Below are 18,085 nucleotides of genomic sequence, written 5' to 3' on the forward strand. Positions count from 1 at the left end.
CTTCGCCCTCACTCCTAACTGATGCTGAGGTAAACATCTCCACACAACGCGATTCGGATCTCTCAAAAATATAGGGATTACACTTCTTTCTCTGAAGAAAGTAAAAAATTTCTTTTGGTGACTATTCATGATTTAATTTTAACATTTGTGGGCTGTGATATTTCCTAAGCTTTGAAATATGTACTATTTCAAAATTTTGTTTGTTCAAATTATTCTTTTTATTTATTTTGTTAACTTCTGAACTTCTGATTTAACTTCTGAAATTTTTTGAAGAATTTTATACGGTCCACTGAAAGGAAGCGACAACTTCCTCGTATTAGGATAAGTAAATTCTTCAAACAGAACTAATCTAGCATCATAATAAATTTTATTTCTTTCATGATATTCTCTAGTTCTTTGAATTGCTATTTTTTTAGATTCCTCAACAGTTGGATAGACTTTTTCATTTAAGGGATTTTCGTAGGGGAGTCTACCATGCATGAATTATGCAGGTGGAAATTTTGTTACAGAATGGGGAGTTAAGTTATAAGTATTAACTATATCTTTTAACAAAACAGGCCAGGGAGTTTTAGTAGGTTTTTCATTAATTTTACATTTTAAACGCGTAATTATTGTTTGACCAAGGCGTTCAACCTTGCCATTGACTGCGTGTGATGTGCAGTTGTCAATAATTGTTGAATTTTATTATGCTTCAAAAACTTTTTAAAATGAGAAGAAGTAAAGGCAGCGTTTCGATCACTCAACAAGGATTTAGGGATTTGATGCAAAAAATTTGTATAAGTTTCTGAGCTAATGGATTTTGATGCAAAAGCCCAAATGTAGCGTGTAAGGTGGTCAATAATTAAAGTTAAATATTTTTTTGTTGAATTATAGTAATTCAATCCACCAATACTATCTATTGCTAGTAAGTCAAAAGATTGATTAACAGGGGGGTAAGGATTGTAATAATCCAAATCTTTTTTGTCGCGGTTTTTTATTTAATTGGCGCGTATGACAATGTTTACAAAATTTTGTTATATCTGAAGTTATGTTGTTCCAATAATACACAGTGGTTATTAAGTTAATCATTTTCTGAACTCCTAGATGATTAAATTTATCATGAGCACTTTGCAGAAGTTTTAATCTTAACGAAAATGGAACAACTATTTTAGTAAAATTTTTCTTACGTACACATAAACATTATTGATATCAACAAATTTACCTTGTAAGTTATCTTTCCTTTGAGCTTCCACGATTTCACTCAAATTTAACAAATGTGAAACATGAACATAATTATTTTTACTATTACTTTGGACAATTGAATGTGTTGCATCTCTCGAAAGCCAATCTGCTTCAAAATTAGCAGAACCTTTTGTGTATTTAATATCATATTCATACATACTTAACAATAATGACCATCTAAATAATCTACCTTTTAAATTTTTAACATTTCTTAGCCAAACTAAAGCAGCATGGTCAGTATGTATGGTGAATTTTTGTCCAACAAGGTAATGATGGAATTTATTTAGAGAATCGACAATAGCAAGACATTCAAGTTCTGTAATTGCATGGTTTTTTTCATAGTCCCTTAATGAACGAGAATGAAAAGCTACAGGATGCAATACACCATATTCATCTGTCTGTTTTAGCACACATCCAATTCCAACTAACGATGCATCAACAAAAAGATGACATTCATGATTAGGGTTAAAAATTTTCAAAATTGGTTTACAAATAATAGCATTCTTTAAAAGTTCAAAAGATTGTTGACATTTTTCTGACCACACCCATTTTACATCTTTCTTTAACAAGTTATTTAAAGGATGTCGAATACTTGCATAACTATCAATAAATTTATTGTAAACATTTATTGATCCAAGAAATCTTTGCAATGATTTTACATTTTTAGGGGGCAATAATTTTTTAATCACTTCAATATTATGGTTATCGGGTGATACAATTCCATTTTTAATTTCATATCCTAAAAATTCTATTTGTTTTTGCAAAAATGAACATTTTGAAAGTTTTAATTTTAAGTTTTCTTGTTTACGAACATCAAAAATCTTTTTAAGATGGGTTAAATGTTCATCATAAGAATTAGAAAATATAATGATATCATCAAAGTAGTTTGTAGCAAATTTAATTGTATGTTTATTTAAAATTCTACGAACTGTACGTTGAAAAATGCTCGGGGCATTCTTCCAGCCAAAAGGTAATCTTAAGTATTCAAATAGACCATTGTGAGTAGCGAATGCTAATTTCTCAGTGTCATCAGGATGAATACGAACATGATGATATCCCTGTGATAAATCTATTTTTGAATAATAACTACTATTAGACAATTTTTTTATTAAAGTTTGTATTAAAGGTAGAGGTTCAGAATCTGTTTTTGTAATTTGATTTAATTTCCTAAAATCAATGAATAAACGACTCCTTTTATTTTCATCTTTTTTAAATACTAAAGTTACTGGGGTAGCATAAGGGGTTGAACTTTCTTTTATAATGTTATTTTTTAACAATTCCTCTATTTGTAAATCAATTTCCTGTTGTTGTTTTGGGTATGTTTTGTACGACCTTAGAGATATAGGTAAATCTGAGGTTAACCTGACTCTTTGCGGTTCCATTCTAATTTCTCCTACGTCATGTTTATGTTTCGCAAATATATCATCATAACTTTTTAAAATTTCTTTTAAGTCCACATTTTTTATCTCGCTTTCATTTTTTATTTTTTCGTCGATATTAACCTGATAATGTTTGCACCCATTACCTAGATCTATCTTCGAATCATTTGATATTTTTGGAAATTTTTTCTTTTTCCTATTTTTCCTTTTATTTTTGTTACCCTTTACATTATTTTTTTCAATGTTTACTTTTACTGAAACATCTTTAACTTTTATTTTTTCAACATTTTTACCCTTAACATTTTGAGAATTTTCCTGTCTAATGTGCAAAGATAAGTTGTCATTGTTAGAATTAGCAGAGGTGATCAATCTCTTACCAAATTGAGTAACAAGTTCCTCCTCATCTTCGGAGGGATTTTCAATTACAATAGAATTTTTTAAGTAATTAAAATCACATAAACAATTTAAAATATGTTTTGCGATTTCATTTTTATTTCCCTCACTGGAAATATTTAGAATGTCTGAAATTTTGACTAATTCCGAAAAATTAAAAATATCACAAATTTCTTTCAGTTTGTTTGAAAATTCATCATCGTTAAGTTCAAACGAAAATTCTGTAAAATTTAGAATTTTGTTACGGTTTAATCTAGAAAAATCATTTGGAAACAAAAGTTTAAATAATAACTTCATTTTGTTTGCCTTCGTTACTTTAATTGACGTTTGAACCACATCTATTTCTTTTAAAAGCAGTATAAATGCAGTATAATTACTAGCCTTTTGTGCAACAGCCAGATTGACAAATGAGACATAATCAAGAGTGTGAAGAAAACCGGATCTGAAACAAATTATTTTAAATTCGGTACTGAAATAAAATTATATATTAAATAAAAATTATTTTATTATAGCACTCTTATTATTACCTTCAAAATTATCTGCATCGTTTTAAGTACAATATGTACAATGCTCATGTTCTTCCTTAAACCATTCTCGTGTACCAAACTAAAGAGCAGTGTCTAGTTTCTCCGTATTCACACCCACCTAGGTTAACAAAAAAGCAAAATCAGGTTAATAAACCAGCAAAATCAGTAAACAATTTAAAGTTAAAGGATAGTTTTTCAGCAACCATGTATGGAGCACAGTGCTGAAGTGGTACTCTTCTGTTAGATACATACGCATACAAAGCATTAAAATCCTTAACGTATTCACATATATGAAGTGATATGGTGAATATGAATATGGTGAGTTCGCAATAATTAATTCATTCTCAAGTTGTTGTTTTTTCAGTTCGAGATTCTTCTTTGGTACATTTAATTCCACAACAATAAAGCCAATGTTAATTAAGAAGCATGAATGGAATACAGTGCAGATATATGCACATATATGGAGTACAGTGCTGAAGTGGTACTCTTCTGTTAGATACATAAGCATACAAAGCATTAAAATCCTTAACATATTCACATATATGAAGTGATATGGTGAATTTTATATATGTGCTGAGTTCACAATACTTAATTCATTCTCAAGTTGTTGATTTTTTTTCAGTTCGAGATTCTTCATCGATACATTTAATTCTACAACAGTAAAGCCAATGTTAATTAAGAAGCATGAAATATCGCTATTTTTTTTTAAATTCACGCGAAAATTTTAAAGTTAAATAACGAAATAACACTTACATGTTTTGGGCTGTCAGTAGTAGGCCTAACGTTATAGGGGATGGCAATAACGTGACTTTTTTGATTTTATTGACTTTAAAATACTCGTTATTGACGGTTTTATTACCTTTATGTATTTCATAAAAATGAAATTGTACGAAGCATTTTAAGCTGCATTAACGTACTGTTTGGCGCAGCATATCCTCCTTTGGATCTTGTGCCATTAAACTCTATATTCAATCAATCATTAAAAACCATATTAGGGAGCATCGTCAGATCGAACTGAATCAGACGCTTGTTATCCTGTAAAGCTTTGTCTCGGGCTTGTTGATGTCTTTTCTTTTTTTAGCACCTGCAGATTTTTGAAGGATTGTGCAGAGCAATAGGGTCACTGCTGAGCTCGCAAACCATCTTCCTAATGGAATCAAAGTTTAAGTTTTTTGGAGTTTTTTAAAATTTAGAGAAAAACCATCGAACTTTAAATTACAACATGTTTTTCCTGAAGCGGTTTCATACCCATAATTATTCGGTCCACCTAAAATAACAAATGTTAATTTTCGATAAAATAAATCAGCGGTTAAAAAAAAGAGGAGTGCTTACTAGATATAAATTTAGTAATGGTATCATCCTCTAACTCGTCCGTGAACTCCCCTAGAAAATTCTCGAGAGGGGGGGATCATTGTTACCATCTTCGGCATAGACAATAGAGTCCGCATCGTGGTATAACACGCTTCCACCCAGCTTGTCCATTTCTTGATAAAGCTTCATTCTGGCCCAGGCTGTTGTGAAGGCCGCAATAGAGATGGTGGTCGAATCTTGGGACACAAATTTTTTCTGTGATTCCAAATGAATACCTGCTATCTCATCATTCGGTAAAAACGCATCTTTAATCTAAAAAGGAAAATATGCGATAAGTACAATAACACTGAAAAAATATTAAAAAAGTGTGTAATTAAGATTCACATACGTTTTTTGTAGGATCAGCAAACACTTTATCAAATTCCGGGACAGTTCTAACACCATCTGAAAAAAGTGGCAATGATTATAACTTGTAAATTTCATCTCATTTAAATATTGAAAAGGATTTAATTTTTACATACCGTCCTCAAAAACTGTTCTAAAGCAATTTTGCCACCTGCCTTCTTCCTTAATTTTTTAAGATTTTAGAATATTCCAGAGCTACTCTTTTCTTTTTCAAAATACAAGTTGTAGGTGCGGTATGGCCAAAAATGGCTTTTGCAACAATAATTCTTAATAAACTTTAAAATTTTTTTTTTCAAAATACTCTTCAATGTGCCTCATTTTATCTTCTTCCGTGACGGAATTGAAGGCCACCCGCTTGCTTCCTGCTTGATTTTTAAGAACAAATCAATAAAATCACGAAACAGTGAATCAGACGTTTCGTTGAAGTGATAAACTTCGGGAGATTTTTTTCCCAAAAGAATGATTGTATATTATAATAAGAATTATCTAGTCAAATAAATCTAACTTTAACACTTTCGCTACCGGAACGCCTCGTGAACTAAACTACCGAAAACGCCCGAAGTGCCCGTAAAACTAGTTAGAAATTCTCCCCCCTTTTCGAAAAATGACGCACAATGGGAGAGGTGTGGCAGTAATCGTCCTTGAAGGAAATTTACGAAAAAGGGGAAAGAATAGAGGGATTTTTCAACAAAAGTTTGGTTCATATCTTTCTGCTCTTGTAAAGTTGTTTTCTCTTTTTTTTGTATATATATAAATGAGGAGGTGTGAATAGATTGCCTCCTCATTTAGATAATTAAATTAATTAATAAAAATAATTAGCTGGTATATTAAACGAAGTATTGGAAACAAATAGCAAAAAATTTAATCTGGATTATTCGTATCATACACATGGCGAGAAGCGCCAAAAATTAGTGATTAACAAGGTACAGGCGTTTACAACACTATATTCAAATGTTTTACATATACGAGTGACTGTTTAAAAACTACGTGTAAGAGGCACGTCTCGTGCATGTGCAAATCACATACTAAATGCATACCTGTTATTTGCTCTTCTAAGAATCTGTCTGTTTTACTTACAAATTTCAGCTCCCCATTTGTAGAGCACCCTGCTGATATCAGTGAAATAATGTAAAACTTATTGTATTATATATTCTATATAGTAATTAACTCTTCTTTACCTGAATTTTTTTCCTATATAGCTAACTCTATCAGAGATGACTTATATATTATTTTGTTAGAATTGAACCTGTATCAATCATGATGATTTCTAATGCAATTGACCTGGGCATTAAATGAAATAAATAAAAGTACATCGATTATCACTAAATGTCAAGTTTACTACTATGTTTTGCAAATTTATTCAATTTCTTTTATTCTTGCTACTTTATACATCAACGAAATTGTTAAACGAAAAGGTTCACACATTAAAGTGTTAGCATAGGTTATAACACAACTTAGGTAGCATGCATAATCATACAGGGGTAAAAGCATCATAAAATACCATTCTGATAAAATATTTGGAAAAGCAACACTGTTTCCCTTTTTAAATATCAAAATTTTTGTATTTTTTAATTAGAAAACATCAAAATTATTGTATTAGAATATGTCATGATAAAGCTATCTATATTTAATAATAATTACTCCAATTAAATAATAGCTTCTCTCTCTTTCTTTCTTTAAAAAAAAAATAGTTTCATTGAAATAGATAAACAATGAAAATATAAACAAATTTAATCAAATTGCCGCTTAAAGACTTTCTAAGAATGGGAAATTTAAAAAAAAAATTTCTATGTACACAACTTAATAGTCATCATAGTGAATATTTATCGGTGATGTCTTATTCAAACACCTTTGAATTGCTCATTGCTGTCAGGCTAACAATCGACTTCCATTTTAATTTTGCCATTACATAAAGCAAAATATATTTAGTTCAATTCATATGTCTATTAAGTATGTTAATTCCAATTGTATTTTTCTGAGTTTCAACAGTTTTGAATTAAAAACATAAGAGAGTTTTAGCTATATTCTTCTTAAATAATTCAAATGCTGTTTAGTTTTACTTACTAAGAAATATCCTTCATGTTTCAAAAAAAGTTTAATCAAAATTGCTTATTTTGCTTAATGAGAAGGAGAAAGAATAACAAATTTTAAATAACTTATAATGCAAATGATTGATCACACAAAAAAATAAATAAAATAAACGATTTGTCCCTTTGCTTTTTAGTATCACTTGGAAAGAATAATCTTACAAATGGTATTACAATGGATAATGTGATGATCATCCATGTCAAACTGACCATGGAGTGAGAACACATGCCAGAAGTAATAGATCTTTTAGCCATAGAAATATGTTAGAAGTGTACACGGCGAGGAGGTAGATCACTCCTCAGTATTATATTTGCTAAATAAATACATGTGATTCAATAAATTTTAGTATTAAATGTCGAGGAGGTACATCACTCCTCAGCATTATATTTGCGATAAAATTTGCTAAATAAATACATGTGATTCAATAACTTTTAGTATTAAATGTTAAATAAAACAACAACTACTTCCACTACTACAATTGATTGCTTGATGGAAAAATCGGTTACAGTTAATTTGTTTTAGTTTATAAATTTGGTGGTGCGCCATCTGCTGTCAGATTGCCAGTGCCATCTGTTGAGAGTCTGAGGAGACAGCAAGTTGCCGCATATATAAACGAAAATGTCTATTCGCCGTAAAGGTCTTTCGACCGAAGAGGCTTTGAAAATAATTTTCAATGATGAGACAGATGAGTCTGATTTTAATGAATTAGGGGATGAAGAAGAATTCGATGATGTGGCACCAACTGAAACCACTATTAGCCCTAACGATAGCAGTAATAGTGATGAGGAAGATGATGAATAAAATCCAGTAGAATATGATTGGGCTTCTGACGTGAGAAATGAAAATATTTTTGTCTAAATTCAGAGCCAAACCGTGGATTACTACCAGATTCGTCACTGTTAGATTATTTAAAGCTCTATTTGACTGATGAGCTTTGCAAATCAGTTATAGAAAATACTAACAAATATGCGGAGTTTTGCCAAAAACAGAAAAACATAGAGGACACAAACTGGAGCCCATTGACTTCTAATAACGAATTGTAGTGTTTTTTTTTGGCATTTTACTCAGCATGAGTTTAGTGAAAATGTCTAAAAAACTGATGAGTAGGAACCGTTTTTTGAAAATCAAACATTATTTTCACATCTCTGATAGAGAGTCAGAAAATGGATGAAAACTATAGATATTCGTAAAAAGTTCAGCCGATGTTTGATCAAATCCAGGAAAATTTTAGGAAGCACTTAATTCCATACGGAGGGAACTTTGTTGATGAAGCTTTATTGAAGTATAAAGGAAGGCTTGGCATAGGTCAGTATATGCCCCTTAAACCTGCAAAACGTGGCATAAAATTATGGATGCTCTGTACTTCAAAGCATGGGTATATTTTGAGCTTTGATCTGTATGGAGAAAAACAGGATAATGTCAAAAGAAGTGGGAAAGATTTGGGATATGACGTTGTGATGCATATGACGCAAACTTTAAACAAAATTCAGGACACGTAATTTATTTTGACGGATTTTTTTTCTAGTCCAACTTTAATGTATGATTTATATCGATCTGGTCACTATGCATGCGGCACTCTTATGCCGAAAAGAAAAAATTTGCCGGAAGACATAAAACAAACTTAACATTACAGACTTAAACATGATTCTTTACAATACATAACCATGATAGCAGGATATTAAAATTAATAAAATAAAAACACTCCAGAATACAAAACTAATAGAAAGTTAAAAGTAACAAACATCAAATATGAATACCATGATCATACTAACCTGAATACCTTGGGATACTTACCTCTAGGATAAAATAAAATTTCAGTATAAAATTTACGGCCCTATCACATAACATCGAGGTTAAAGAATTACAAATATTGTTTCAAAATGAAGAGGTAATTGTAAACTACAAATAAAATGTTCTAATACAGAATAGTCACTAGAGAGGAGAATGTAATAATGCAGTCTGAAGGTATAAAAAAAATGCATTTAAAATAAGAGGTAACAACTCAAATAAAACATTAATTATGCAAGTGTTCATAGGAGGCTAAACTTGTCGATGAAAATTTGCCGCAGATCTTCTTCCAAACACAGAGATGCACCCGTAAAATACTTTCAAACCGCCAATTTCAACTACCTATAAGTATTAAATTTATTAAATATAAAAATGGATAACAGACTAATACCAATTTCAAACAAACTGTAAACAAAAGCTTACTGGTACTTATCGTCACTTAGTATAGGATTCGTAATGTTCACCAACCCACATATCGTTATCAGGATATCGTCGATTACATCCATCATGTGCCAATGAAGCGGACCTTTTAATAACTTGAAAATCTTCAACCTTTGGTTAAGACGTTCGATGTGAACTCTAGCGGAGGCAATCACTTTAGTCATTGAAACTTGATTTTCTGCAAGCTGTGTCTTTTGCCTTAAAAACGGGGGCCTAAAAAGAGTTATATGATTCTCTTTGCATACGTCTTCAAATTTAAAACCTTTATCCACCATCACAGCATCCACCAGGGGCTCTAACATGTGAAGCACGTTGCTTTGGCGAATGATGCAACTGTCACTGGTTCGCCCACCATATGCCTGGCTAACAAAGCAGATTACGCCTCCAGGTGAACAGCCAACCAGAAGCTTAACTGTGTGATCAGAATAATAATTGGAATAAGTCCTAACCCTACAATTCAGACAGCTTGGTTTCTCCACAACAACCTCTGTGCAATCAAATACTACACGTACATTTTGAAAAAGCTTAAAACAGTTTGGCATATTCTCCATAACATGCTCTTTCGTTGGCCAAAATATAAAGTTCTGAAAATGGTCAGCCAAAGCAGTGAGAACCTGTTAGGGATAAAAATTTTTAAAAAATAACAAATTTGAAAATACATCAAACAATCCATGTATATGAAAAGCCATAAATTAATCCATGTCTTACCTCCTTAAAAATAATTTTCACCAAATTCCGTGTACAACCAAACAGAATAGCAGCATAGCTGTAAGATTGATTCTGCTTGATAATTTGAAAAGCCAAAAATATCTGATGTGTGGCATCAATCTTTCTTTTGGTCAATCGAGGGTCCACGTCAGCAACAATCTGATGAAGTAGTTGAAAAGAGGTCAAACCCGTAGCAGTATTTAGTTGCTTCTCCGTTAAACTCGAAACATTGACTAAAATAAGAGAAGCCAAATCTCCACTGTGTCCCTCCTTCCATTTGACATTCTTACTCGGGAAGTGAAGGAGCCTCAATAAGGGGAGCAGCTTGTTTCTTCCTAAAAATAAAAAACCTTTAAGACTCTTGTATGGAATCTAATGAAAATCCTTTCTGCTTTGTAATACTAAAGCTTTGTAATACCACATTACTAAAAGTCTTACATCTTTTAGGTCAACTTAATTTTCAATATATTTCAGGATTCCAATTATAAAGTTAGACATTTCAAAATTGCCAAGTATTATCTTGCAATTTAAAATAGACTGTAAAAGAAAACTTTGATATTAACAGTATAGTTGACAGTTGATAAAAACCTAATATACTTACGGCATTCACCAATCAATATAGAAAAAAATGTTAATAATTTAACAGTTCTAATCCATCATTTCAACTTCGATTGAAAGAGATAATGTTAAAGTATATTAAATAGAAAAAAACTTAAAAAGAGAGACTGATAAAATTTTGATAAGTGATAGCTTAATTTTCTCGTTTAAATTACAAAATTTATCATCATAAATATTTAAAAAGAAATTTATTATGGACACCTGCACCAAAATAATCATTAAGTTATGGTAATATTAAAAGCAGCATGCAATTTTTTTTAAAAATAAAACGAAGAAAACTTAATGAGGATAACTCATAGCCACCACCGACATGCATAATTCTTTGTAAATACAAAAAAAATACTTGTTACTTTGGAAAATTGTAGTTAACAGATGAAAAGGCACCTAAATACAAAAATATTTCCACTTAACATTTCTCACAAACATTTTGAAAGCACTTACAGTTCAAGAGCTTTTCGGCGCCTAGCATGTTCTAATGCAATTTTTTTTGCTCTTTCAACATAGGTGTTAATTACAGTTGAAGGCGGCAGATAGGAATAGCATCCTATTTTAAATTAGGCCTCCGCGTAGGAATATCTGAAAGAAAGAACAGATCATTAATCAGAAGCAGAGCAAGGAGTTTTATCTAATCTTTTTCTTGCAGAAACAGTTCTGTAATCCTAACTGTAAATTAAAATTACTCCATCAAAATAATTTCTGGTTTTTATTTCAAAATACTGAAAATCTTTTAACATTCTCTCATGAAAACATGGATTACTTTGGTTGGTAGATACACATAATTGCTAAAAACATACAGTTTCAAAAATTAAATTACACAATGAATTGATTTAAAAAAATATATAGTATACACTTATGATAAAACTAATAATTAATCTAGTTTAATTAAAATCAACCCTGAAGAATTCAAAATTGATTATATAATCGAAGTCAAAAAGAAAGTTATAAAATGAAACCTTCTTCCAAAAAGTAGCTTCTTAAAATATGGAAATGTGTTTCACAATTTATTAAAAAAAACTTGCATGTAAGACACATGTAAAACGTGGTATGATTGCATTTCCATATATTTTGTAAATAAATTGAATTACAATAAGCTCAATCTCAATTTGTGGAACACTGGACATATTTTGTATTCCAAATACGGAATTCTCTTTTATAAAATAGTAAACTTATTACTCTCTTATTGACTTAAATTACTTTTACTTATTACTTTCTTATCGTCACTTGAAAATGAATCTGTTTGATTACTGTAGTAATCAAGAAATGCATAGCTGTACTGATTTAAAAACGTTCTTTTATAAAGATTTCAAAAATAGATAAATAAAAATATAACACACAAATCATGCGAACCTTGGAATGTTAAATCAATAGCCATTGCAACACACATCTACCCTTGTTTACGAATGCATTATATAACTTAAATTATGCATAAAATTGAAATGAAGAAAGGGCAAGCTTATTAAAGTAATTTACTTACCAGGACAAATGAAGTCTGAAGCTTTAAAGTGTTGACTACATACTCGAATTCCAGAACTGACATCCTTTCCAATGCGTAACACGTGTATCCATTGCTTGCGTCTTTTTCCGTCAGAAATCTTTGGAAATATGTGAAAACTAACAGAAGGATTTTTAAAAGCGTACGTAGAACAACGAGGTACACAACAGTACGATTTATCTAACTTATTTAATTTTTTTCTAACTATTATTCTACTCATGATAATTTGAGATACTAGAACCAGCTAGCACGTCCGACTCTCTTCGAGACTTACCAGCAACTAAAGGAATAGGCGATGGAGGGGGCGGAGCTACGACATGGAATTGGTTTTTCACCCCAGATGGCGTATTCGAGCGTTGCGATCTCGAATCATGAAAGTGCATCTTGGCAATGCCTTTCCTTACCAAATATGCTCTGCACAAAGTGGATCGACAAAAAACAAGCATATATGTTCTCAACAAACGTTAAAAATGAAAACAAAATAGTCCAAAGAAGAAAAGGATGTGAAAAAATTGACGTATGTTGCCCAGCATCTTTTGAAATGTTCAGCAAATTTATGGGCGATGTAAATCTTGCTGATCAGAATCGTAAGTACTATTCTGTTAGCAGAAAGTCTTCAAAATGACGTATGTTGCCCAGCATCTTTTGAAATGTACAACACATTTATGGGCGATGTAGATCTTGCTGATCAGAATCGTAAGTACTATTCTGTTTGCAGAAAGTCTTCAAAATGACGTATGTTGCCCAGCATCTTTTGAAATGTTCAGCAAATTTATGGGCGGTGTAGATCTTGGTGATCAGAATCGTAAGTACTATTCTGTTTGCAGAAAGTCTTCAAAATGACGTATGTTGCCCAGCATCTTTTGAAATGTACAACAAATTTATGGGCGGTGTAGATCTTGCTGATCAGAATCGTAAGTACTATTCTGTTAGTTACCACCATTTTGAAGACTTTCTACTATCTTTTTTCCATTGTAATAGGCACCGCCATTAATAATGCATTTATTTTGAAAACGACGTCGGAACAATCTAAAAGTAAAAATTCTCTTTATCATTTTAAAAATGAACTCATTCACAACATAGAAATAAGTCATCTGATACAACACAAACGTCCTTTTCTAGATTACTCACCTCAGCTAATCATGTGCATAAAATAAGAAAAATTGACGGTCGTAAGAGAATCTGCATGAAATGTAGGCATATGAATAGGAAAACTCTTTCGGATAAAAGCATTCAAAGCACTTGAGAATGCGAAACATGTAAAATGTGCCTGTGTAAATCATGTTTTGATTAATTGATATTTTTCTTATTTTATAAAAAAAAAAATCTTAATATCTCTAAAAAATATCGCAATCATAAAACATTTGGAAGATAGATAACAATGCAGTTATTTTTACATTGTTTTAGCTTTGAATTGTGTCATTTTTAATTGAAAAATCTATTTAAAAAAGGCGAAGTAAAACATAAAATTTATTTATATATATTAAATTAAATAATATACTCAATTTTGGCTAATACATCTAATTTTTATTAAATCTTTCGTTTAAAAATGTTTATATATTTTTTTTTCCTAATTATTTTTTATGGCAATCAAATTTATATCATATGGATGCTAAATAAAAAAAGTAATTATAAGACACACATTATACAATAATAAACATATAAGTGTTTATAAACAAAAGCATATCATCTATTTTTTAGATATTTTTTGTCATTTAAATGGAATTAGGAAAAATATTTTACCTATCTTATACCGTGAATAAATAATATTCTGCATAATATTTTGAACAACTTTTAAATTGCTTTAAATAAAGATATCAATGCCATTTTGTTTTCATCAACACTGTTAGAGGGGATGCATACTTGCTTTTTATTTATTTTTACCTTATTGTGAATATCATATATTATTTATTGTATTTAAGTTACAAGTTTTATTTATTGATTTATTTTTTTAAAAGGCTTAAATTAGTAAATACATAGTATCAAGTTATAATACAAGTAATATGCTTTATTTTGTCTTTTTATGTCAAATATATTGTTAATCATGAATATTGCACAAAACACTTTTAATTTTCAGTTAATTTTCTAAACTTTATTTTTGGCTTTATAGCTTAAAAATAAAAAAATATTGTTTGTAAATATAAATGTATTTTTATTGTTCAGACATTATTTGAAAATTTACCTCAATATAGCTTGATTAATTTAATGTTGTGAATTAATAATATTCTGCATGTCTATGATGCAGAATATTTAGGATTAAATATTTTCAAAACAGGTTTACAAATTAAAGAATTTTTTTAATATTTCGAATGCTTCTTGACAATTGAGAGTCCAACACCAGGTTGTATTTTTCGTTAAGGTGCTCTAACTTAGGCATAATTATGTATAAATTTATTATACACATTTGAAGAAATTTAGCATTAGTTGGAGGTTTGAAATTTTTAATTGATTCAATGTTGTTGATATCAGGAGTTACTATACCATTTCATAACCCAAAAATTGAATTTTAGTTTGCAAAAAAGAGCATTTAGAAGCTTTTAAGTTTTCAATAATTTCTTTAAGATGATTTCAATGTTCTTCAAAACTATTATATTACAAGGTTAATTTGAATTTGCCAGTAACCATTTACAGTATCAAGTCTACTAAAATAAGCACTATTCCCTAATTTATCTATGAGAGTTTCTATAAGAGGTAATGGCTCTGCATCCGATTTAGTAATTTGACAGCACTTATTATTAAATATTTAAGAAGAGGAGTACAAAGGAAGAGTACTTGAAACTTGCTCTAAGCACTTATAAATAAAGCATCTGTAAAAAATGTGGTTATAAATGCTAACAACAGGCTAAAAAGTTTATGATTGTATTTTTTTGCCTCCGAAATATTATGCATTCTGAATACATTCAACATTAAAAGCCTTGTAGAACTCAAGATATTATAATATTTATTATAAGATTAAAATATTGTAATATAATAAATACGTTTGTTAAAACAATTTTCGATTCAAAAAATGAAGAGAAAGCAATGTTTTAAGGCTAGATAGGTAGCTATAGGTTACCACAATTTTCAATGTTTATGTACTACATTATACAAGCGAAATGCGAAAAAATCAAAAGTCATCCCTTTAAAGAAACATTTAAATTAAATTTTATCTATTAATATTCGTTTCTAGCCAGTGTTGAGAAGGAAAAAAAATTATTTTAAAATCAAATCTCATAATGAAAATAAAATATCTACTTTTAAAAAAGAATACTCATAAAAAATTAGATTTGAAAAATCTGGGTTAATAAATTTTTTTTTAAATTGGTAATCCTTAGTGGGATTGTGATATTTCTTTTTTATGATAGCCTCAATAAAATATGTGTAACAAACTTAATAAATTTTATAATCAAATCAACCGCATAATGCGTTAGAAGTTCACAATTCCATTAACAAGTTTTAAATGTATAGATGGCACCACCTGTACAGTATTGAATTTCGCTTTCTAATCTAGTTCTCCTATTTATTAAAACAAATATCGCAATATCATTTCATATGTTTTAATTTTCTCTTATAAAGAAATTGTAAAGAACAGCTCTTTTATTCCATAGCTTTAATAGTGAACTTTTTGTGGAAATTTGAAATCAGAATATTCTGTGTACATTACTTGACTCAGTTTATAATGAATTTTATTATAGTGCTGCCATCTATAATCCTTATTCAAAACTGCCTATTTTAATTAATTTGAAAACTTCACTTGTAACTAAATATAAAATTGATACACCTTCTAGATTTTGAAATTTTACGGTAAATTTTCTCTTATTTGGTAACTTTCTTTTTTTTATTAATAATGAGACTTTTTTCGACATCAATTACTTTGGTGATCTCCTGAATAGTGAGTGAACTGAATACATCTTTGAAATAGATTTCAATTTGACGATTTTGTTTGGGGGAGAGGATAAGATTAAACAAAATATAAATTTATTTTTAATGAGTTGGTGTGATAATTAAATGTGATCACATCAAAAATAAAATTTAAGTTCTCTTGACGTCTTATTAAAAATTAAAGTATTTTCAGAAATGATTTAAATAGTTTTATGTCATATCTTTTTTTAAATTTAATTTTGAGCAAACAACTTAGTAAAAGTTTTACTTTTTGATGTCTGTGTTATTTTTTTAAAGAAATTCAAGTATTTAGTTCAGTTAAACAAATAATAACATTAAACATGCAAGGAAAAAATTTAGAACGTATTAAAGAGAAAAATAATAATAATTAAAAATATCCACATAAGATAAATAAATAAATTTTGAAAAAAATTATGCCTCCCATTTAATGCTATACATGAAATGGGTGTGATTATTATATAAATGTTCCTATTTTTTTTAATAGCATCTGTTTACATTTTTATACCTATTCAAATTATTAATAAAAAATTAAAATAAAATGTAATGAATATTAAAAGATATAGCTTTTTTAACTAATACTTTTATATTAAAACCTTAATTTCTATTCGGGGCTTAAGAGACTGTGCAGGTGACAATTATATAAATTGGAGAAAAAATATTAATAAAAAAAATTATTATATGCATTAAAAATTTAAAGATTTTTCTCATAAAAATTTATTTTGGATACTTTATTTTCAGGATATTTTTTACCTTTTTTAATAAAAATTTTGCAATAATTCGTTTATCAAGAAGAGAAAAATATAAATATATACACGAGGAGATTTAAGAGTAACTGAAAAAAAGATGAAGGAAATTTTAGTGAAAAAATTGAATGTAAAGATATTGTTTGCTTTTCAAAGTTTATAAAAAGTAGTTTCACTAAAAATTGCAAATTCAATAAGAAGAAGAAAAATATATCTATGAAGCAAAACATTATGCTCATCTGTACCTACCAGGTTTCGAACCTGGGACCTTCCGCGTGTTAGGCGGATGTGATAACCACTACACCATAGGTACTCATCTAGAGAGAGCAAAATAAGCTTCAAATAGATAAGGATTCATATTCATTAATAACAACAAAACAAACAAGTAGGCAACGCCATCTATTAATTTAAAACATAAATTTTGTACAGAGAACTTGTTAACAAATATGTTAAAAATTAATGTCTTAATGCTGATTCATAATGATATTCTTGGAATAAAAAAATTAAACATTTCATTACGTAGGATCATATATTTTTTGAATATTCACTCTTCTCTTAAGGAATAATAGAATTTTTCATTACATAATGTCATTATTTTTTTCCATCCAAATTTGGAGGATTTATTATGATTATAAGGGAATTGTAAGGGATTTATTAATTGCTTGGAGGATTAATTTGTAAGGATTTATTAAATTTTACCTTAGCAAATTTTTAAAAATAAAGTAATTTCCCTGTAAGAGAAAAAAAAGTAACAAAATTCCATTTTAAATAAAATTATATAGTTCATTTATTATTTTTAATGCTAGGATTTGTTGCTCAGTTTTCATCGGTATTATAAGTTTATGGAATGGGATCTGCGGAACCGAAAGTTAGAGGAAGCTAAGACACGTTTCGGTGCCTCCTTATTAAAATGAAACTTACTAATGCTACAAATATTATTTCCAAAAGTGACGCAGATGCATTTATATTGTCATCCATATGAAAAACCATTAAAGCATTAAATTTAATATAAAATATAATTAATTCTATTATTAAACCACAATATTATTTAAAAGTAGTACATTTTTTTATTATTTACCTTTCATATTT

General features: G+C 29.3%; 1 protein-coding gene and 1 non-coding gene across 2 annotated transcripts; both read right to left on the reverse strand.

Annotated features, from left to right (window-relative positions):
• Positions 1 to 8,823: 8,823 nt before the first annotated feature.
• On the reverse strand, positions 8,824 to 10,104 carry LOC147803355 (uncharacterized). The gene is made up of 2 exons (XM_087150963.1): positions 9,536 to 10,104; positions 8,824 to 9,454 (listed from the first exon to the last, which is right to left on the reverse strand). Exons 1-2 carry the CDS (start codon positions 10,102 to 10,104, stop codon positions 9,451 to 9,453), a joined length of 573 nt encoding a protein of 190 aa, XP_087007089.1. The 3' UTR covers positions 8,824 to 9,450.
• Positions 10,105 to 17,236: 7,132 nt separating this feature from the next.
• TRNAV-AAC (transfer RNA valine (anticodon AAC)) lies at positions 17,237 to 17,309 on the reverse strand. Its single transcript has one exon. It is a non-coding gene; the product is annotated as a tRNA-Val (tRNA).
• Positions 17,310 to 18,085: the final 776 nt, after the last annotated feature.

Source organism: Parasteatoda tepidariorum, chromosome 9 (genome assembly GCF_982258835.1).
Source record: "Parasteatoda tepidariorum strain Cologne lab strain chromosome 9, Ptep-v5.0, whole genome shotgun sequence".
Classification (NCBI taxonomy): domain Eukaryota; kingdom Metazoa; phylum Arthropoda; class Arachnida; order Araneae; family Theridiidae; genus Parasteatoda; species Parasteatoda tepidariorum.